The following is a 25,051-nucleotide window of genomic DNA, read 5'->3' on the forward strand; positions in this document are numbered from 1 at the left end:
TATTATAAATTAAATGATTACAACAAAAATTATTAAATAGCTATTACAAAACATATCACGACAATATGTTAATATACTAGTTAAATTAATATAACACAAAACATTAGAGAAATCTAATAATATACATTAGACATTTTTGTTTATATGTAAATTAGGCGAATTTAACGAAAATCATTACATCAGTCATTTCATTTGATGATTAAACAAATTTTTCAAGTAGATACTGTTTCGTTAACGATTTAAATACGATCAGTGAAAATGACTAAATTGAACAAAATCAAAGATCACTTTAAATAAAACTGACATATAGAGACCGAAAGAAGGATTAAGCCCATATTTTTCTAAATGTGGAAATGACAGAATATATTAACATTCAAGAAATACAATGCCAATAACATTCATCAAAGCTAAATCTTTGTCACTAACAATGACTTTTGAATCACCCTCAGATGTCATAAATTATCCTCTTAACCTTTCTAGAGCTCAAGTTAAATTATTTTATTATTCACTTGATAATAATTCAAAGACAACTGAGAAAATCAATCCTCATGATGTGATCCCAACTATCTCAATTAATAATAATCAACATTTGTTGGTTTTGTAAGTGTTAACCATAAAAAAAATATTAATTGTATTCAACGATTTTACTACATCAAAATGTGTCCAAGCGAGGTCGCTTATCACCTTAGACTCGTCTACACATCTGCTATAGTGGATGTATTTATCACATTCTAATAACATCATCATCAACTATTGTAATTCAATTCTTAAATCTCTTAATGATTGTTTGTAAATGTATGTTGCATTATATACTTGTTTGATTGTTATCACATCACACTCATAATTTTCTATGAAAGTAAGAAAAATGTTTGCATGTTTCACTTGACTTTTAGTCATATCAATAAGCAATGAGTGCTCAGTGAATTTTAATCTCACAACAAAAAAGTGACCAACTAAAATCTGTGACAAATTTTGGTTATGATATCTAACATATCTTCAACATTCATCGCTCTCCATTAAAATTGGATTTTCTCTCAATTTAAAAAGACAATCATATTTTCTTGTCTTTTCATCCCTTTTACTTCTAAACAATATATATGACTTTCTTTTAAGTTGACCATTAGTTTTTATCAAATTTTATATTTACAATAATAAAACTAAGATAAAAAAAATCTCTCAAACTCACTAAATTAATGTATAACGTGTGGAAAAAATTTGATTAGTTGTACTTATTTGAATCGAAAATGAAGAAAATTTGAAATAAAAATGAATGAAAATGAAAAAAAAAAAACACTCAACAATAAAGGAAAAAAAAAAAACACAATTTGAAGTTGAAGAAGAGAGAGAATGTGTTTTTCTGAATGTGAAAATAATTTGGGGTGTGAGGATTTGAGTAAATATATTATTGATACATTTGGAAGGGAAACATGTGACATTATTGTAAAATTTAGATGTGTAAAAAGAAAAATTGGAGATACTGGAAGAAAATCCCTTCGGCTTTATGTCATTATTATGTGGGCTTATGGGGTTGACGAGGCCCAAACAAAAAATGTAAGGTATTTTTTTTAATTTCCTTCGTGCCCCCTCTGACTTGAGGAAAGTTTAAATTACCGTGTGATTATTTTCTTTAATATTTCTACTAATTTCTTCCCGCGGTGTAGGTATGTGTGATATAAAAACCTTTTATGTTGTCTATAAAATTTGTATCATTATATTCCTAACATCTGTTTTCAAAGAAACATGTATTTCTTCTATGTTACTAACACAGTGAAATTTCAACAAATATAAAGGAATTTAAAGGGGAATAAAAACTTTAATCAAAAGAAGTTATTTGTTTGTGTGTGTTTTGAATGTTTTTAGTCAATTATATGTATTCAAACAACAGTTAAGTTTCAATTTTATATTTATGGTTGATAAAAATTGGAAAAGTTCAAGTAGAAAGAATATAAAACTTAACTATTCCATGTGTTTTGTCAACTTTTTTTTTGAGACTATATCTTTTAAAAAAAAATTAGTAATTACCCTTCAATCGGATAAGGTTATGATAAACAATTAACTAAAAAAATGACTGGACGATTAATTTAACTATGTAATACATCGTAACGCGTTGATTCATACAAAAATAAGAAAAGTAAGATGATATATTGCATAATATTGCATCTTGATAAGTAATTTGGCTAGTGTTAAAAAACATAGTGTGAAGTTTTAGAAAATAGGTTAAGAATAAAAAAAATTACAAATGATATTAATATTTTTTTATTATTAAAAATTTAAAATTATAAATAGAATCTTATTTAAACAAGTTTTATTTTACAAAAACATTCATTTTTCTAAAACATTTTTTTTAAAACTTCTTTAGATTTTCTTTAAGGTTGTCATCATTTCTTTCATCTCTTTAAAAATTCAAACACATTTTAAAATTTCTAATATGAAGAGTAATAATTGCTCGATTAAATTTATGCATAGAAAGTTATTTTTTTTATTTTTATTTTTTGAGTTCATTATAGTTTTAAATAATTCAATTTGATTTTTTTTATTCTTTTGTGATCATGAAAACTAAATCATTAATCTAAACTTTCTTTATATAGTTAGACCAATCTGGGAGTTTAAGTTTGTCTAGAATCTCTCTGAGTAAAGACTCTTCATCTAAGGTAACAAAAGCTTTAGTTTTATGAAATTCTAGTTATCAATTGAAACATGAGATGAATAAGTGAGGTGACTTGATGATTATGAGTTAATTTCGTGATATTTGTCTTTGATTAATTTTGTCTGGTTAATTTCCTGAAGTAATGTATATTAGAGATGGTTAAAACTATTTTGTGTTGGTTATATGTAGTTGACTTGAGAGATCTTATAGAGATATCATTTAATTGATTTGGTCTCTTAAGTGACATTTTACCACTTCGTTGATGATTTTCTAGGCTAAAAATTGTGGCTAGAGGTCTACATGGACCATATCAAAGATATAAATTATGCAAACTCACTGGTGTTTCACTCAATGAACAAGTGTTTCACTCACTGAGCGAGTGCATGAAGATAGACAAGAAAAGTCTCACTTGTTGGGCGAGTGATGTACTCGTTAAGCGATAGATATTTTACGAAAGTCAAGAAGTAGGGGTGTTTCCTCTCAGTGAGTGAGATAATACATGTTGGGTGAAATTTCCAAATTTCGTATTGTGGTCTTCTTCGTTGAGAGAGAAATGCTCATTGAGGGAATGTCTAGAGGAATTTCTTCCAATATCGACTTGCTGAGTGAGCCATGGTGTCACTGAGAAAGAAAAGGAATTTTCAAGTAATATTTAATTTGTTTTTGAAAAGGATATGAGTATGAAATTTTTTAAATTGAATTTAAGTGATGATTGAAAAGATAAGCATCTTGTATGAACTATATGTAAAGAAATGTCGACAATTTTGTTATGATTGATTGTATGGATGAGGATATTGTATAAATTTACAAGGAGGAATACTACTTTGTTCTTGTGTTAATGTATTGAGATTTTAACTTTGAAAAAGGAATTATCCTAACTTTGATATAATCTTACTCATGTATAGGAAGATGTCATATTATGAGAGTTGAATAAGGTTCTATATTTGAAATTTTAGTGGTTGATCAAAATTGAAAATATTAAATTTACCTTGTCATGTTGTATGGAAGGAAGATTGTCCGACCATGACATATAGTTATAGTCCCTATGAGACAAAGGTGGGAGATAACAAGTGCATGTAGTATGATACATGTTATATTTTTGAAGAAAAAATGTTTTGAGTATTTGGTTTTGAATTGTTCAGAAGATTTTAAGGACTATATATGCATATGTTTTATTTGATATTGGTCTATATACAGTGGAACAAAATATACATACTAAAACATGCTATTAAGTTAGTTTTAAAGGAACCCATGTAATGCAAAATGTAGTGACAATTTTGTAAATATTAAGAATTACATTAGATGAATTATAGTAGGAACTAATATAATATAAATATATTAGATAAGTTAAAATGAGAACCAATCTAATATATGCATATTAAATTGGTTAAAAAAAACAACTGATCTAATAGACATTTTTTTTACCAAGCACGAAATTCCTTTTTCACTTTTTACAAAGTTTCTTTTCTTCTCACACCACCAAAAACATAACCCTTTCTTTCTCCTTACTCTTTAACTTTTTTTTCCTCATTTTGGATGACGTATTTTGGATGACCAAAATCCTTTTCTCTCAATGTTACTTTCTTGTATGTCAACAATGTTGGATTGCTATATCTCCACCAGCACGACAATACTAGCTTCATCCTCAAGCCATAAGCCAATGCACCTCACCATCACAAACATTTTCAAAGCTTCACGTGTCATCACCAGCAACATAAAAAAAAACATAGTTTGTGAACCAATTTGCAATAAGTCACTGCAATACTATTTGAACACCACTTCGTCAGCGACGAACCCAGAGCCTGAACGCAACAAACTATCATATTGACAACCTTCGTTAGAGTAGACACGAGCATCATTGTCAATCACCCCAAACCATTGTAATAGATATACCAAAGATGCATCAAGCTTCACAACAATTCACCATAGAAAGTAGTGACAACAACTCCATCGTAAAGATGCGGAAGTAGGTATAAATCACTTTCAAAAATACCTTTTCTTTTCCTTTTCAATTAAAAGTATTTGATCAATTATTCCAAATTTAATATAATACAAATTTCAATTGTGTAACTAATCTCATGTTTTTTTTTTACATATTACATCAATACATATTAAATCGTTCCGAAATCAATCTAATATGTATTTCAAAAGGGATGTGGTACATTTATTTTACACTAGTGATATCTTAACTATGATATTTGTTGAAAAAGTTTATCTAACGTAGCAATGTGACAAGAAGATATGTTATAGGTGTTGAAGGAAATTTCAAGAGTAGTTTTAGATAGAAAAATATTCTTTATAAATTAATTTCGGTTTCTGCCTAAGTTGAAAAATTATATTTTAAAAAAAACTAATATGAAATAGACTTTATAAATTAATTTACAGATAAATTAATTTTAATTGATGAAAAATTGATTGTTTTTATTTTCTCTCGTGAATTGTTTATATAAATGCTTTCGTACTAAGATAGGATCTCATTGGAGTAGAGCAATTGATATGCAGGTATTATTGTTCACATGTTAGTAAAAAGAAAAATATAGTAATTATTTTTAAATAAGTGTATATTAAATATTATTATAAGTTTTGATATTTCAACTATGTTGATATCTTAAAATTTATTTATCATTTGTTATTATATAAAAAAATTTAAATTAAAAAATAAGTATTATAAAAATATAAAAATAATATTTCTATTTTTAAAAAAAAATAATACACAGAGATAAAATATTAAATCATTTATATGATTATTTATGAGTAAAAAATAAATTATTTAACCGACAAGTAGAATGATTTTTCCTTAAAAAATATGAGAAAAACTTTGATAAATATAACTACTATTTCATCAATTAATTAAGTGCTACTATTAAAGTAAAAGTTCATATTTGATATATTTAACAATTTATTAAAATTAATTTACAAAATCATAATTAAAAAATTCGTTTTCGACTCTTTTCTTTTCCCTTTCAAATAATAATAAAAAAATAGCATCTTCTTGTCTTTTATTTTTCTTTCGTCTCATTTTCCATTGTATTCAAAATAAGCAAAAGGACCACATTGACAGTTTGTTTGGTCGGTTTTCTCACAATCACAAATTATTACTCGTCAAAGTTTGGAATGAAGTGTAGATTGTTGAACCCTAATTAATGAACAAAACTTTCAGTTACTAATGCAGACAAGTCAAATGCCAAATTCTGACTCGTTTCATAGCTAGTGCTTCTTCACCAGGTTCTTATTCACAGAACAATACCAGGTTCTTATTCACAGAACAATTAAAAAAATCAATGTCTTGAAAAAAAAATCACAAACACTTCTCTCAAAATAAAAATCAACATCTTTTATATGCTAAAATTAATTTTTATAGAAATTATTTTACATCAACTTTTTCTGAAAATATTTTTAAATTGTGCGTAATTTTTTTTTCATCCTAAATGTATTCAACCTAAATTAATTATTAGCCATTCGTTAATGTAATTCTCACCAACATGTATATGTTTGAAAACTTACTCAAACAATCTTATTATATCACTATAATCTATGAAGAATAAAATAATTTAGGTTATGTTTTCATAGTATTGTCACTATACTCTTATATTGGTTTAACTTGTATCACTAGTACCAATAAAGGGAAACAACCGCAGTTGTTTTTGACTATACGTCGCGGTTTTAGAACCGTGACATATACGGACGAGGTAAAAAGTCTGGGACTTTAGGCCGCGATTCCAACCGCGGTGATAACCTGGGGATATAACAGCGGTTCTTTATTGAACCGCAGTCAAAACCCATTCTTTTTTTAAAAAAAAATTGTCTAACCTTTTGGTCGCGGTTCCAACCGCGGTAATAGACCTGTTGGAACCGCGGCCTATTTCCCCCTTTTTTTTTAAAAAAAAATCATCTAACTTTCTACCGCGGTTTTGGCCATAACCGCGACCTATTCTTCTGAATTTTTTTTAATAGCAGGTTTGTTTTTGTGATATCCAGTATCACAAAAACAGACCTGCATATCAATGCAGATTCAACACAATAATCAATATTTACATCCAATTTCGATCCATACATAAATATTCTGACTTTAAAATAAAAAATCATACTATCATAAAAATTATACAATCATACAAAATCTAAGGATACAAAATTATATGATCATTCAATCACATATTCAATCATACAAAATTATGCAATCTAATAAAAGTAAAATTTAAACATTAATATAAGAACCTGATAATGTGAAAAGCCAATAACAATGAACAACCCGCAATCAAAACGCTAGAAAATTCAACTCTAAATAATTCAAACCTGTAAAAATATACAAACAAATATTACTTTTAGAAATAAAAACAAACATTAAAACACAATTTACCTCTAAGGGGTAGAATAAAAAAAACCAATAAAAAGACGTTTCGAATGATTTTGATCGGTTAAAACTCTTTCCCAACATTGACAATGGCCACGGAACCGAATAAAAATGGGTTTAAACGATGAAAAATGATTGAAAATGGAAGCAGAGGATCACATGACGAAGGAGGCTCTGTTTGCGCGTGAAGAAGAAGGGAAGATGATGACACTGATCCTGTGTCTTTTATTTTTGTAACCTAAGCAGGGGAATAGACCGCGGTTCACCACTTAACTGAGGCCTATTCTCCTGAAAAAAAATTCAAAATACATCTGAAATGACATTTTTGAAATTTTTTTCAAACTTTATGCTGCGGTTCACCGCCAAACCGCGGCCTATTCCCTTAAATATTCAAAATTTAAAATTTTGCAGGGGGAATAGACCGCGGTTCTGAGGGGAACCGCGGTATATTCCTCTGTAATTTTTTTTTCTGCAAAATTCTGACATTCTGCAAAAGCAGTTCTGAAAACAAATTGCAGGTAAATATACCGCGGTTGTTCTGAGGGGAACCGCGGTATATTCCCCTGCAATTTTTTTCAGAACTGCTTTTGCGGAATGTCAGAATTTTACAGGGGGAATAAATCGTGGTTCAATGAGGAACCGCGGCCTATACTGTCGATATAATGTGTGCAGTAAAAGATCGATTTTTTACTATATTGTTAAAAGTTTGTATAATATTGGTATTTGTACAAAGTGTAACCTAATAGGTGATATCTTGTACATTTTTTTTAAAGAATGTGAGTGTTTATTAATGCAAAATAGGTATATCAAACGGTTATGAAACAAATATTAAATTTATTTTTGCAACCAATCTTATGTGTGTGGATGTAATATGTCAAAGAAATATTAGATCTCTGGAATAACCAATTTAATACCTTTGACTGAAATAGTTCAAAGTGGCTAACAATGATCTTTGTGTCTGCTTCGACGAAGGCTGATGACGGTGGCGTGACGCTAGTTTACAGCGTTTTGGTTCTAGGTTCGTTGTTGGTGAGGTGGCATTCAAATAATATTAATTGACATTTTTTCAGTCATAATTCTAATGAAAAAAAAAATGTTTTCCATAATAAGACTTGGTCAATTTCTTTGCAAAAATATGTATAGTTCAAATGAAAAATGAACTATATCATAAATCAGGTCAAATTTTAACTGTTTAAATGGATGTTGTAAGAATAAGATCGGTTAACCTTATTTGGCGACTCCTGAAAAAACAAATGTTCATTAGTGGCTCATTTTATATATGGTTAACGAGTTGCATTTTTCGATGATGTTAGTGATAAAGAATGGAGCTCCAAGGACATTTGTGACGGTGAGACGCATTGACTAATGGTGACAATGACGTTGAAGACGAGGCCGCAATGGTGAACCAACGTTGGTGATGAATGAGAAAGGATGACCTTAAAGGAGAAGGGTTCGAGACTTCGAAAATAAAAGAGAAAAAAAGTTGAAAAGTAAGAAAAAACTTATGTTGCGGGTGGTGAAAAATGAAAAAGATGTTTCTTTTATTTAGAATAAAAGAAGACCTATTAAACGACTTATTTTTTTCAAATAATCTAATATACACATAATATATCATTCTTGCTACAATCAATCTAATATAATTTTTAATATTTATAAAATTATCATGTCATTTTATATTATACTGGTTCACGACCATACCAAATGCTTGGACCGAAAAATCCCCCAGCACACCCACTACGTAGACTTGTAATGTGCCTTTGACGCAGTCTTACCTCCAACCCTTTTGCTCTCTCACTTTTCACCACTTCACTTTTCTTCCATTGTTTCAACATTACTATCTGTTTGGAATTTAACTATAATTTATGATTTATATAATAATATATAAATAGGAAAACAAAAATATATAATTTAAGTGGAATGAGTTGAAAATGATGTTATGATTTTTTCAATTAAAAAAGACATAATTAACCTCCTTAATATAGCAAGGATTTAAAAAATATAAATGAGAATATATAGTTGAATTAACGTAACGCAAAAGAAAAGGATAATATGGTTAAAGGGAGGGGAAAAAAGTAAAAAAAATGTTAGGTGGCATTGGGCTTATCAAAATGGCGACTGGTATGAAATACTTAAAATTTGAGTCGCATTCTCGAATAGAAAATCATGTTTATCTATTCATATATCAATCGCATAGACGAAGATCAAATCAAGAAAATGGCTGTTACCTCTGCATCATCATCATTAAGGTATCTTTTTCAAGTTCAATATTAAAAAAATAAATTAAATAATACATAAGTAAAATTATAGATATATTTTGCCTCAGAATTTTGAATTAAAAATAATGTTTAATACTATATATAAATTTATTCTCGATTATTCTTCAAAGTGAATTTTAAATTTAATTTAATCTTATAAAACAAACATATTTTATATTTTATATTTTATATGTTAAAACATAAACATTTTGAATATGAGAGTAATGATAGAAAATAATATATTTGATTATACTTTACCTGTATAATTATTTTATATTGAATAATTGATATATTATTTCCTTAAATTAATTATTTTTATGTACATTCTATATATTATATGTTGGTTACTCTTTCAACATTAATAAAACACATTTGTTACAATTCTTACATGTTATCAGCCTAATTTTGATCATTCCTTATCCTTTCTTCTTAAAGAGATGATGGAGGAGATGGAAATGATTCAGAAGGAAATGGAGATGGAGGATTCTGATATAAGCGGTTTATCCTTTTATATGTTTGATTGCTTTCAAATTTTTAGTCCTAGCTTCCTTGTACTCTTCTTGCAACGACTCTTCTCTGTTTGATTCCTTGTTATTCTAGGTAGCCTAAATCTTTGAAAATTAAAAAGAAGTTTGCCCTCCCACATTGTCTTCACTACATTTTGATCTGAATCATGGTCTGTGCCATCGGTATCTGCCATATTATCTTCTTCATCATCAATCAATTTATCTAAGTATTCATGGCCCGTTTCAATGTCCCTAGGAGAGCTGGAGCTCATTGTTAAAAGTTAAGCCATGTTCTTCCATTCTACAAATAAATTCTATATCTCCATTCTCCAAATAAATTCTATATCAGTGATAGTCTTTTCGGTCTAAACTTTTGCACTCGCCTTGTAATGTTCATCCATATTTTAATAATTCTCTTCTAAATAAATATTTTTCTTTTATTGATGTTGAAAGAGTAATTAATCGTAAAATATATAGAATGTACATAATCAGCATACAATAATTAACGTATAATAGTTAAGGAAATAATATATCAATTATGTAGAAAAAATAAATTATAACTAAATATATTATTTCGGATCAAGTAATATAATCGTGATTCGAAAACAATAATAAAATAGATCTAAACAATAAATTTTAAATGACTTTAATATTATATTAAAAATTAAAATCTAATCTAAATTTATAAAATTAATTTAAAAAAAATTGAGATTTACATAAATTATATATTTGTCACAAAATTTCCAACAATTATATCTCTTCATGATTACTCAATGCATACAAGATACATATATATTTCATATCCCAATTGTATATATAATTTTCTTCTGTACGGTTTTTTTAAGCATAATTAAAAACCTAATAAGTTGACAGTTTTGCATGGACAGCGTAATTTTGTTTTTCCATGTTCCGATGACTTATAACAGGTACGTTGATTATTGATGTTAATTTTAAATGTGATTAATGGGTGATATTAATTAATTACAAAAAAGAAGCTACAGTCAGTGCTGTCTAATCAGGTGTTTGAAGTATCTTAAATTTGAAATTGTTGGCGTGGTTAGGTTAGGTAAAAGCATCATTAATAAGGAAATTAGGGTTGATATCTAGCTCTAAACATCTGTCGTTTTACAAAGTTTCCTTCTCGGGAACAAAGCGAAAACAAAATTGAATATAAATAAAGAAATAAAAGAGAGGAAATTGAATAACTATTATGATATGATAATTTATTATTTATTTATTTTTATTTGCATAATCATCGCCTTCGTGTGTGGTTGTTCTACGTACCTTTCTAAATTCGTCTAATTTGGCTGTAGTAGTTTACGTACAGCTTGATCGCACTTCAGAAAACAACATAAAATATTGACCAAATATGTTTTTTTTTTTTTTTTTCAAAATTTCTTAACCTTTGATTATGTGGTGATGGAGATATCTTTTTCAGCTATTCTGGTATCCATCTATTTACTCGTTTTGATTGATTATCGACAGATGGTGGAAAATAGTACGAGAGAGGAAAACCACCTAAATCGGAACGAGAAGCTTCAAAATATTCGCGTACGTTTTCTTAATTTATTTCAAAAATAATTCTTTTCTAAAAAAAAAGTACAAAAAATACCCCTCCTCCCTCTATTTATTCAATTCAACTTTTTTATTTGTGGGTTTAGATTTTCATTATTAAGAACCTAATTCTAATTACGGATGATCCACTAACATAGAAAAATGGGTCGGAATTCAAAATTTGTATTTTAATTTTAGTGTTTTGATAATAAAAATTAAGAATTTAAATTAATGATTTCAGTGCATTTGTAATTAAATTTATTTATTAATTTAATTTTAAATAATATATTCATATTTTTGAAAATTCATTGCAATTAGAGGTGTTGCATTCCTTCGCCACCACCTATTGTTGTTCGCATTAGTTCAACCTCTTTATTCCTTTCTCTTCATATGAGTGGACTACTTCTTCCTCACCAAAATCACAATCTTCTCCATTGTTATGTCGAGAGCAATGTTGCTTAGTCTTGTTATCACAACTGTCGATTATAGTTGCTGCCATAATTAGGAACATCATCGACATTAATTCTATTCCTTTCTTTTCTTCCAATTTTGTAATGAGAGTTAAGTGAAGATGGAGAGTTGGTGATTAAGAAAAAAAAATGTAATGAGTTTTTGGAAAAAAGGAGTTAGGATTTAGTTCCTTACTCAACTTCACTTTCCATATCGATTTTAACCTGTAGAGAAAGTCTCCAACTCAATTATCATTCATTATTAGAATGTCACCGTGTCAACTTTCGATATAAGTTCTTGGTCTAACCGTTATAGAAAGTGTTATACTTTTTTACTATTTTGTCATTGCATCACTTATTACACTGGGTGGATTATAATCAATATAAAAAGTCACTATAAAAATTTATTTTTGCACTAGTGTAAAAAACGTGGTCTATATTTAAGTAGTGACACTTTTGTAATATACTAACAAAGAATGGACTATGGTTGAATTAGAAACAATGTATATTTCATTATAGACTATGATTTTTTGAAGGAATCATAGTCTATAATGAGATAGACAACAATTTTAACAAAAATGTAGTTTATGGTGAGATAAATTACGATTTTAAGTGAGTCGTAGATCATATTCTCATGATTAGTTTAAATTCTTTATTTTTACTTTGCTTGCAAACGCTACTATTGTTCACGTTATTGTTGAACATAAACCTTTCCTCCTTATCCACAAAAGACAAACACTTCCTTTCTTCTTCTTTTTGCTTTGGCTTGGTACCACCTCATTGCCCTTCGTCCCGATTTATGTCTTCTTTCTTCTCCGTTTATTTTTCTCATCTATCTTTGTTCGTTGTGACCATCCACATTATCTATACCTCTATGCATACCCACATTGGTGTTACGCACATTCTCATTCAGGAATGTTTCCCGACTTTCCTTTATCTCTTTAACTATTTTAATGTGTTAAAAAAAACTTATATCTACTTGAGTAGTAATTGAAGTTATTGTTTTTTTCAGTATTTCAACGATTCTCAACTATTGAATTTCGAACCAATGAACTACATTGGGAATACTCGGGTATCCTACTTTTGTATCGTTGTTCAACACATTAGGTTTGATGACTTTTTAAATTTTTGTTTGTTAATTACATACATATTGTTAACAATTGTAATTATCCTTCAATGCATAATCAATGATATATATAATCGTTCATTGTTTCTGGTTCTTAGATCCATTGGTTATGATTATGGTTTTAGTTTTGTTTTTGTTCAGGTTGCTTATTTAGAAGTCGTATATTGTATTTTTCTTTTGTTTTTCTCTTATGAATAACTTTGGGATCAGGAAGAAATTTTCACTTTCTCATATTGCAAAAGAAAATCTTAAATGTAAAAGATTTAATTATATAACTTTAAAATCGAACTGAAGCAAAGATACCTAAAGATAACAATTGATGTGAAGGATTAAATGGTAGCAAATCAAAGTTGAAGGCCAACAATTTTTTTAATGAGTTACTTAAATCACCATAAGAATATCCTTAAATAATTCGTCATCATAATGACCAACTTAGATGTCAATTTATAAACTAAAAATGATTGAAGACTAAGATAGTTTTTATTATGAATAAAAAATTGTAATTGATTTGTGAATTGGTTAATAACTATTCTGATCCCAAGTCCACTGAGTGACATCATTATGTTCAATCACCCTTGTTTTTGAAGTATTGGCCGCTTTGGAGCGTAGAACTTGGTCAGGGGTTTATCCTTAAAAGGTGTTTGAGAGGGTGGATGGAGGAATGAGTATTTAAATTGCCTTAGGTCCCGACTTCTAACGATGTGAGACTATTGAGTGTGGTAGGAACATAAACCCCCCAATTGAGGTTTAAGGGGAATGAGGATTCATCCCCAGTGGAGGTGATACAGTCCTGTCAAGGAAAAAGTACGAACTTTCCGAAATTTGTATCCTCAAGAGGCATAACAAAAATAAATCAGAGAAGAATTCGGAATAAGACGTAGATGGGGATGTCACAATCTAGAAGATTGATAAGTCAAGTGAAGATTCATTATAAAGATATTAATCTTTGATAAGTATCAAAGTTATAATCCAATAATCAAGAGAATCCTCTCTCAAAGAATGACTCTAGGTATAATATGTTTAAAAGTGTTTACATTAATTTTTTGTACCTGTATATATAGACACATAAGTATAAGAATACCAAGAAACTCTGATATAAATCCTAAATCACAAAACACAGAAAAATAACAGAAAACAAAAATTATAAATATAAACTTTTGTCTAGTGAGGCTTGTTCGTCCAGCAAACACAAATTGGCTCGCCTGTTATGTAAAATTAAAATAGAATTTATTTAAGTTTCTAAGTTATTCTTCAATTGTGCTCAGGATCTTCGTGTTCTTCAAGTTTCCTTCTTCATTGAACATTATAAGATTTAAAGAGACGTATTTTGATCTTAGACTCGGTCATAGATCTTTTGAATTACAAATGTTCTTCCTCAAGTTCTTTTCACATATGTTTATGGAGATAGTCTTCTATCATACCCTCCTTCTTGAAAAGAATTTGTTCTCAAATTCGTACCACTTGAAGATTCTTTATCATGAGGGCTTAAGTGATCGATCGAACCTTGTTATCAACTCCACAATGTTTTGATTCCAAGTCTACCGAGTTTTTTTTAGGATAATCACCATGTTCTCGAGATATTGTTCACTTTAAAACATAAAACTTTGTCATGATTTTTTTTCTTAAAAGACACCTTAAAGGGTAGAAGAAAGAGGAAACATTTAAACTAACTTAAACCCGAAACGATATGAATAATGATATGATAATAATATTAATAACATTAACTACAAGGTTTTAATAGTAATCTAGCCTTCTTCTTTACAACAATTGTATTATTCTACTTAATGATTAATATGGTTAAAGACATGTTAACATAAATTCAGGATTAACCTACTTGTTAGATATTGACCAAATCCAACAATATTTGTTTGCATTTATCACACGTTGTCATTTATGCTATATTACTACTTTAATGTGCTCAAGTTCATTTTGCAGATATTTAACCATTCCCTCAATCACAGCATCAACAAAAATAGAATAAAATTCATCACTTGTATAGCTCAAACTTCAGATAACCTAAAAAATCACTTCAAACGTAAAAGATACAGAGCATGATCCGAAGGAAAAATCAGATATTTGAGTGTTAAATTTTATACAAATGATATTTATTTTTTTGAAATATTGTATATCAATATTCTAAGAATTTATCTTAATCTAGTCTGATTTAATTGAGAAATAAATAAGTTTTAATCAATAATAATTTTTATCAAAAGATCAAACTCAAGCCATGCTCGAACTATTTGACATTGATTTCAATACATTATATAAAGAAATTAAATAATCTTTTTTCATATTTAATATTCTTGATTATTAATACATAATCAATTTTGTTTATTTACAACAAAAAATATCTATATTTAGGGGAACTTTTACGTAATAAGCAAATTTAGGGAAAGTAAACCAAGGAAACAAAATTTTCACAAATTAAAATTACCTTATTTATTAATTAATTTGCAGAAACTTTCTGTATTTGTTTCTTCAAATTCTATTTCAACTTAAGCAAATTAAGTTTGACTTAAAAAAATTCATTCTAGTTTTCTTACTTTTATCTTTTGAGAATTATTTATGAAGAAATTGATCTAATCATGCCCACGCTCTTGCTTGGGTTCTAGAAAGTGGTTTTTGCCAAAAAGAAAATTGTAACTTTTGTCCATTAATGTATTATGAAGAAAGGGAACACTTTGGTACATAAGAAAGGTAAAAAAAAATTTGACGACTTTTTTTTTTAATAATTTGTTAATAACGTATACATAATAGTTTTTTATTATTTCGTTTATAATAATATGTGATTATTTCGTTTCTAAGTGATTATTCCATTTTAAGAAAAGCTAAAAAATGTTTAGAGTTTCATCCCGATAGATTCATTATGACATCTCCAACTCTTTCCTTCATCTCCAACTCAAATTCAAAATCTTTTATTTGAATATTTATTCTTTCTTCATCTAACTTATTTTTTAAGAATGTGATTTATAGGAGAGATATAATCAGGATTTTGACAAATATTTTTTCGAACCAATATAATTAACTCAAAATTTGTATATTTAATATAATAAAATTAAATATATCATTTAATATAACTGTAACTATAAAATAAATCACACGTATATAAATAATTATCTTTCATGAATTCAAATTCTTGAACCATTAATAATTAAATCAAAACTAAAATGTTTAGTTATTTATTTTTTAACGTAAATAATTATATTGTCAGTAAGAAATTTATCTTTCATTATATAAAATGACTTTTCTACCATATACAAACAAAAAAAAATTAAAATAAAATAAAATAAACGATCAATCAAATAAAATATAATTGTCTTTTTTATTCCTGTCAAAAATTGAAATAATTGATAAAATCCATTATTAAAAAACGCGTTCTACAATAATTTATCTTCTATATTCATAAAAATGAATATACAAAATACTTATAAGATAAAAAGAAATGATAAATTATTAAACTAATATTTTACTATCAAATATTAAGTGAGATAAGAGAAAAATATTTTTTTCTTTAAAAATAAAAGAAAACATATGAAAAAATAAAAACAAAATTAATAAATAATTTTCTATTTAGAAACGAAAGAAAATAAATAAGTGCGAGAAGTTAGGTAAAATATTTCAGAAACTTAAAAAACAGTAAAACAAAATAATAAATATCTTAATATTTAATTTTATATTTTATTATTTATTATATTCAATATTAATTTTTACTAAAGAAAAAAAAAGTACTTAATTTAATTTCTATCAATTCTCACTATATTATATATAACTTAAAAAGATTTTTCAAAATATCACACATGTAATTTAAAAATTTAGAAGGGTTACGACACTTCCTCTTCTTTCTAAGGTCCGCTCCTAGAAATAATATCCGTTAAATATATATTTTGTATGAGAAATTTATATTTTCTACCATTTATCACTTTAAGATAGGTTTATAAATATTTTTTTATGATGATAAAAAGAATTTTGTTTCTATTTATATTAGAAAGTAGTTTTTAAGTCTAATTTGATCGTACAAAACCGGTTTATAAGGTGAGGTTTGCATTCACTTATATATTATAATTTGACCTTATCTCTAGTCGATGTAGAACTTCTAATATACCCCCTCCCGTTGAGATATAAACATCTCAAGCATGAGAATAAATATTAATGGATAAACCGATAGCGGCCCGATAAGGGTGAAATAGAATGTCCAAGAAACACAAAATATCATTATAATAGACTCTAACCATGGTTCTCAATACTATGTTGGAAGTCTTGTGTCGACTAAAGATAAGGCCAAATTATAATATATAAGTGAGTGCAAACCTCACTTTACAAACCGATTTTATGTGGTTGAATTAGGCTTAAAGCTCACTTCTTAATATCTTATTAGAGTCAGGTTAAGACGTTGTTGATCATTCATCAATGTGTGGATGATACACATTTTAGTACAGCGAGAGATGCATGGAATATTTTAGTACGTTGCCATGCCGACGGAGAGAAGATCAAGAAAGTACGGCTTCAAACCTTGAGAAGGCAATACGAGCTGCTGCAAATGGAGGATGGTGATAAGGTCAATGATTATTTTAACAAAATTTTGATGCTTACAAACCAAATGAAGTGTTGTGGGGAAAAGCTTAGCGATGTGTTGATAATGGAAAAGAAAATGAGATCATTACCTCGAAGGTTTGATTTCATTGTCGTTACAATTGAAGAGACTAAAGATCTTGAAAAACTGAAATTTGAAGAGCTTAAGAGCTCCTTGGAGGCTCACGAGATGCGACTTCTTGATAGAGATCCTATCAGACTTGATGATCAGGCGTTGAAGGTGCAGCATGTTAGAGGTGATGGGAAAAAGAAAGTCAAGACTTAGAGAGGTAAGCCCACTGCATAAAGTAAATGGAAGAACGATAATTTTGTACAAAGAAAGTGGAAGAATGATAGCGTTAATGAAGAAGAAGATGTTGAGACTATGGTTAATAGCAACAATAACACTTGAAGCACAAACTTTGCAGAGTCCTCAACAAGGCCAAGAAGACAAGCTGTAAGACCTTCTCGTTTTTCAAAATATGAAATGTATTTAGATGCTGGAGTGGATGAAGAGGGTGATATAATTCACCTAGCATTAATGGTTGGAAGTGAACCATTGAATGTTGATGATGCCTTATTGCAACCACTCTGGAGGAAAGCTATGATGGAGGAGCTTAGATCGATCGAGAAGAATAAAACATGGAAGCTGGTCGATCTGCCACCCGAAAAGTAATGTGTTGGAGTGAAGTGGGTATTCAAAACCAAGCTGAATCCAAATGGCACAGTTTCAAAGCACAAGGCTAGGCTTGTGGCAAGAGGTTTTTTGCAGCAACAAGGAGTTGATCTCAAGGAAGTTTATGCACCTGTTGCAAGGTTAGAAACTATTCGTTTAGTAGTTGCTATTGCCTGTGCTAAGAAGTGGTCATTGTTTGCTCTTGATGTTAAGTCTGCATTTTTTAATGGTCCGTTGGAGGAGGAGGTATATGTACAACAACCTCCAGGATTCAGCAACGAGAAGAAACATCAAGTGTATAAGCTATATAAAGCATTATACGGGTTGAGACATGCTCCCAGGGCATGGAACAGGAGGATTGATGAATTCTTTGTAAGCCATGGACTCGAGATATGTGTTGCAGAACATAGCTTGTATGTGAAGAAGAGCGATGGTGATGATATAATGATCGTATGTTTGTACGTCGATGACCTACTGGTGACGGGTTCCAATCTACAGTGTATTGGAGAGTTCAAGTAGAGGATGGAAGCAGAATTTGAAATGACTGACCTTGGGAGGCTTAGCTATTTTTTGGGAATGGAATTCTCACACACGGCTGCAGGCTTGGTGATGCACCAGAGAAAATACGTGACGGATCTGTTGGAGAGATTCAAGATGACTCAGTGTAATATTACCAGGAATCCAATTGAGGTTAATATGAAACTGAAATTTGATGTAGACGAAGAAAGCGTGGATGAAACAACTTATAAGCAGCTCGTGGGTTCCTTATGATTCCTATGCAATAGCAGGCTAGATATGATGTATGGGGTTGGTTTATTGAGCCGATTCATGAGCAACCCAAAGAGAAGTCACTTAATTACGGGTAAACGTGTTCTAAGGTATGTAAAAGGAACAACTAAACATGGTATTTTGTTTTCGTATGGCTTGAAGAAGGATGAGCTTAAATGGATACACTGACTTCGATTTCGGTGGAGATCAAGACAAAGGAAAAGCACGTCAGGGAATATTTTCTTTATGAACACAACACCTATATCATGGAGTTCCAAGAAGCAAACCATTGTTGCTCTATCAAGTTGTGAGGCGGAATATGTAGCTGGCTGTCATTCTGTGTGTCACGGTGTTTGGTTGAATGAAGTTTTGAAGGACTTAAAGGTGCAAATCGAGAGACCATTTGTGTTGTAGATGGACAACACGTCTACCATAACTTTAGCAAAGAATCCTGTAAGCCATGGAAGGAGCAAACACATTGATGTGAAATATCATTTTGTACGTGATATGGTGAATAAAGGAAAAGATGAGCTGAAGTATTGCAAAACTAAATCACAATTGGCCGACCTATTTACTAAAGCACTCAAACATGATAAATTTGAGCGTCTCAGAACTGGAATAGGAGTATTAGTTCTGAGTGACTTGAATTAAGGAGGTGTATTAGATAGTATATATAATTCAAGTCTTCAGTTTTAGTTAGTTGCTTTTCTGTTATGCAGACTACATGCACTTTGTATATAAAATTGTTTCCTATTAGAAGATATAATATGCAACGTATTATTTTTGCTCTCTCTCTATCAAATATTCTATTATTTCTCTCTGCATTGGTTTTCATCTCTTTTGCATAACTAGCCTTTAGCCTGCTATCAGTGGTATCAGAGTCAGGTTGCGAAGAAAGGGACAGTTCGTGTTGGATACATTGCGGTTGGCCAAGGAAGACGCTTAAAGAAAGAAATTCTTGAAGCGGAAAGAAAGCGAACAATATCTTACCAAGTGTGGAGATCTACATGTGTTTCGAACTTCCTCAACAATGGTATCAGAGCCTGATTTTAACTCGCTATCAGATTACTAGCGGACCACCAATTTCTATTCTCACGCTAGACTTGAAATCCACTTCTTAATAATCTAATATAAGATTTAATCTGATTATAAATTTCAATATGAATCTAAATTTTAATTGAAAAAAAAAATAATAAAAATTATATAAATTTATTCTTAAAATTTTAAAAATGATATGAGCTAGACTTATATGTCATTAATGTCATTAGTGTTTGTTTGTATCTACTCATATTTAAATTTTCCGAACACAGAATTGCTTAGGTAAAAAAAAATGTGGATGGATGAAGATGAAAAAACGAAAGAAGAGGCGAACATCATGATGAGACAAGAATGGGTATGTCCGCAACTCCAATTACTGTCGATTTGACAATAATGTAGATTAGATTAGAGGTCCCATCATTATTATTTCTCAACCTTTCTTTCATTAATCGCTTATCCTTTTAGATGCAGGGGACGCTCACCATATCCAGTAATACAAATTAAACTACTTTTACATCTTCAAGCAACATACCCCATTAGTTCAACACTTTCTCCACATCTATCTCTACTCTTCTTCATATTAATAAATATAACCAAACACAAGAATAAAGAACAACATAGCGTACTATGACCGTATGGCATCTCCTTTATATACTTACGCTTCTTACTTCTCTAATATTCCACTAATCATACTCATACAATTTAACATCATCCCATTCATCACATTAAATTCCATAACATTGCATTTATTTACAAAACTTTTTTAAAAACACGAAATTTGAAATTTATAAATAAAAGGACTACTAGTGGGCCCATCTTCTCCCTCTTAAGGAAAACTAACTTACACATACACATACACACGCTGTCGCATATTCGACCTTACTTACATTACTACGTAGATCAAAACTACTACAATTATCTCAATTTTTCACTGTAAAAACATGGACAAAATAGCTCAATTACTCCAAACTTCAACCTAAGTTTTAGATGATATGTTAATAATTAGCACGAAAATTAAAGTGGCCGATAATCGTAGTTATGCAAAGGGGAAAAAAGGTATAAATATATTACACTTAGATATTGTATTGTGTGGACTACATATGTATAGGAAACAAAGTTAATTATTTTTTAGGATTATTTGATGATCATTTGATTGTTGAACAGCTTCCCCTTCCCAAAAACACATGCTAAGAGGGAATGTTTATGTTGATTCTTGGTTCCAAGTGTCGTTGGTTGGAGCGAACATGAATGTTGTTGAGCTGATTCATCCAGCTGGTAATAAAATTGGAATTTTTTTTTTTACCCGAGCTTAGTATCAGCAATTAACAATTAACATGACCACTCATGAGAAAAAAAAAATAGTCAACAGGGAAAAATGGTATAAAATATAAGATATCAGAGAAACACTGTTGAAGATTCTCTTAGATTTTATTTGAGATTTTTCACCTATTTATAATTTATAAATATCAAGGTTTCTGACTGGGTCAAAGCAATTGGAAACAAATAAGTCACATTTCTACGTATATATAGAAGATATACAGTTTGTTTATTGGGTTTACAGGGGAAACAATGTTTAATATTATGGAGAATAATTATATATATGTAGGTATTTTTTATGGTTTATTGAGGCAAGTTGGAAAGCTATATATGGTTGATATGTTGGCTTTATGCAATTCAACAACCATGACTCTGATCTGGTTGCTTGCACAGCTGATTATTCCGCAAGATATAAGATGAACAGTGAGAGTAAGTAAATAAGGTTGTCAATAAATAAAGGATTTTGCATCTTCCTCCATTTGAGTCTCTAAATCAAAACCTCAAATCTCTCGTACTTTGACCATTGGGAGGATGCCATCTCTTTCTCTTTCTTCTCTCCTATAGCTACCCCACTCCGATATTTTGCTGGTGAAACCACATATCTACCAGAAAGAGGCTCTCTTTTTATAGGAGAAAAAGGCTAGAGAACTATCCTTTTCCTTTTCCTTGTCTCCCTCTTCCTCTTCTCTTTCACTTCAAACCCTAATACTTGATCGATCCTTTTTGCAATCTGTATTGGTAGTAGTGATCTAAAAACCAGTACAAAGAAAGAAGCATAGATAGGAAAACAGAGTAAACTTGTATTCCCAACCTCTCTCTGCACCAAGTATTAAATGCATGATCATCCGTGGGCTGTTTATTCCTTTGTTTACGTAACACCCTTTTGCACAAACACAGATTAAGTAAAAGCGAACCAAGCACTGTGTGCTAGTTGCAGTGTTGCAGAGCCTTAAAGACGTTGGTGGGAGGAACCACTTTCTCAACACAACTAGCTTGTCTTTCCACAACCAGAAAAATCTCTCTCACTTTTTTCTTTTCCTCTTCTCTCGCTCCCATACCTCATTCATTCTCCAGCATACCTCTTAAATGAACTCTTGTATCTGCAACTAATCAAAATCTCTCCCAACTTCCCTCCTTCACGTCTTTCCATTTTCTGCTTTCATGGATTCGGCCAACACTAGCGGCAGTTTGCAATCTTCAAGCGGTGCCGATGAAGAGTACGATTCACGCGCCCAATCATCCTCACTCTCTGCCTTCTTAAACAACCAACAACCCCCCACCCAAGTTGCTTCCTTCAACACTGCCACTGCCACTGCCACTGCCACTGCCAGTAACCTCCTCCCACTTATCCCACCACACCACCACCAAAATACCCACATGTTCGACCCTTTATCAACTTACCTGGATCCGATTACCCAAACCTCAACATCACTTCTAAACCTTGACGTTATGTGGTCCAAACCGGGCAGATCCGAACCAAACCTTGCTAACTTGATACCTTGCTCCTCATCATCACCCTCGCCGCATAACCAAGCTTTTGTCTCCAGTCAAACAAGGGGCACCAATAGTAGTGCTTTTCCTACCTTGCCTCCAGATGGTGGTTCCCGAGGACTAATGCTTTCGGTGTCAGCCGCCAATAATGATCAAATTCAAACCCACAGCACCACCAACAGTACCAACAACAACAGCAACGTGGTTCGAAACCCAAAGAAACGGTCGAGAGCTTCGAGGCGTGCACCCACCACTGTGCTAACCACAGACACCACCAATTTCCGAGCCATGGTTCAGGAATTCACAGGCATCCCCGCACCACCCTTCACATCCTCGCCTTTCCCGAGAACCAGGCTGGATCTCTTTGCTTCAGCCGCAACACCAACTTTGAGATCCAACCTTAACGTTAATGTTAACCCTTTGGACCCTCCGACGCCACCTCATTATCTTCTTCGCCCCTTTGCACAAAAACTGCAATTCCGAAGCCTTCACCCATTTCCTCCTTCCCTTTCCAACAACACCTTATCACCTTCAACTAACTCTACTACTAATTCAACTTCCATTAACTACCAGCAGCAGCAGCATCAGCAAAACCTGTCCGAACATTTTGGACTTATGAAACAGCCTCTCAACTATAACAACGCTCCTACTCTCGAAGCATATCACCATCCCAGGTACCCTCTTGGCAACTCTTCTGTCCTTGTCCCAAGACCACAACAACAACCCTCCTTGGAAATTCCGCCGAGTCTCAAAATGGGGGTGTTTGAGGAGCTGGGATTGAGACACGAAAGCCATGTTAACACCGACCTCGGGTGTCTTCATCAGAACATGGTTTCGTCAACATCGGTTGGAGTGGGAGCATTGTCAAGTGGAAACAACAACAACAATAACTTGAGTAATGCTAATCCTTCAACGGAATGGGCCCAGAGAACGGGCACCATTACCAACAATGATTGCGATCACGGAGGAGGAGGAGGAGGAGGTCTCGGTGGCACTGTCAGCTACAGTGACATTGCAGAGCGAGTCACCAATGGCAAAGTACACTACTCAGCTTCTTCATCGGATTTTCATGGAGATAAAGGACCAGAGTTCAGTGTAACTGCCAGAAGCCAAGGTATGGTGGAATCCTGGATTAATTGTTCTTCTGATTAAAGCATGGGCCACCAAACAGAATAAGAAGAAGAAAAAAGGATTGATGTTTGTGATTTCATAAAGTTTAAAGCAACTAATGGTACTATATGCTAGTATAATTCTAATGCATGGAAGACAGAATCTTGGTATCCTCATCTTAACTATGACCATCAAATTAATTATTAATTAAACACTATTTTTCTTTTTCTTTTCATTGTGCTTTGCTTCCCCTCAAATAATGTGTAAATAAGTAGCAGCTAATTAACTTCTCTCTCAATTATTGTTTTCCCCTCAAATCTTGAGTTGTGCTTTTGATCATATATATACAAAAGGACCCTGGTTGTTACAAAAGGATCCTGCTACTTTCAAAGTGTTTGTTACTCCCTTTATGTATTTTCTGTCTTTACTATGTCAATGGGTGTGAGATTATAATATATGATACTGGTTTTGACTTGCTGAGTTTAAGACAGAAATTGTATGTATAATCTGCTGTGTTGATTGAACACACGATTAAAAGAAAAAAGAATGTGTAAGCATGAGTGCCTCTCTCTCTCTCTCTCTCTCTCTTGTTTTTGTATGCCTTCAATCCATTTGGCATCTAATGTACGTTCTGCAAAGAAAGATCTTCTCTCTTTCTTTATCAGTCTTTAATTTAACGCCGATTATAAAGTTGTGGGTTCTAGGAGTAATTGGTGGCGACATTTGGGGAATTCTTAGCCGCCGCATCCTTGTTTTATCGAAATCAAAGACATCTTCATATGTTTCCAACTTTTCAAGATTATGACAATGAGATATAAAACACGTTACACATGGCCATGTATCCATGGGTCCATACCGTCTTCCACTTGTTCTTAACAGAATACAATAATTGACGCAAACAATTCACGCCTGTGCATTTTAACGGCTAAATCATTTTTCTTTTCTTCAGAGTTTAGGAAACAGTCACTCATTGTGATATATAACATATATATGTGTACGTCATCATGTAGCCATGATATGCAATAATAAGATTTCAACAATGACCTGTTGAGCCAATTACAATGGCAGGCGTGTGTATATATAAAAATCATTATACAGTGAAAAATTGGAAAAGCAAAAAGCGTCTGTGTAATTTGCATCATGAAATTATCTCCCCACTAGTGTTTATTTCAATTTGGAGCCCTTAAATGAGAC

The 25,051-nt window shown here is 31.0% G+C and overlaps 1 protein-coding gene across 1 annotated transcript; it reads left to right on the top strand.

Annotated features, from left to right (window-relative positions):
- The first annotated feature begins 22,417 nt into the window (after nucleotides 1-22,417).
- LOC106765718 (probable inactive serine/threonine-protein kinase scy2) lies at nucleotides 22,418-23,899 on the top strand. Its single transcript, XM_014650425.2, has one exon. It carries the CDS (start codon nucleotides 22,418-22,420, stop codon nucleotides 23,897-23,899), a length of 1,482 nt encoding a protein of 493 aa, XP_014505911.1.
- The last annotated feature ends 1,152 nt before the right edge of the window (nucleotides 23,900-25,051 follow it).

This window comes from Vigna radiata, chromosome 7, assembly GCF_000741045.1.
Source record: "Vigna radiata var. radiata cultivar VC1973A chromosome 7, Vradiata_ver6, whole genome shotgun sequence".
Lineage (NCBI taxonomy): Eukaryota > Viridiplantae > Streptophyta > Magnoliopsida > Fabales > Fabaceae > Vigna > Vigna radiata.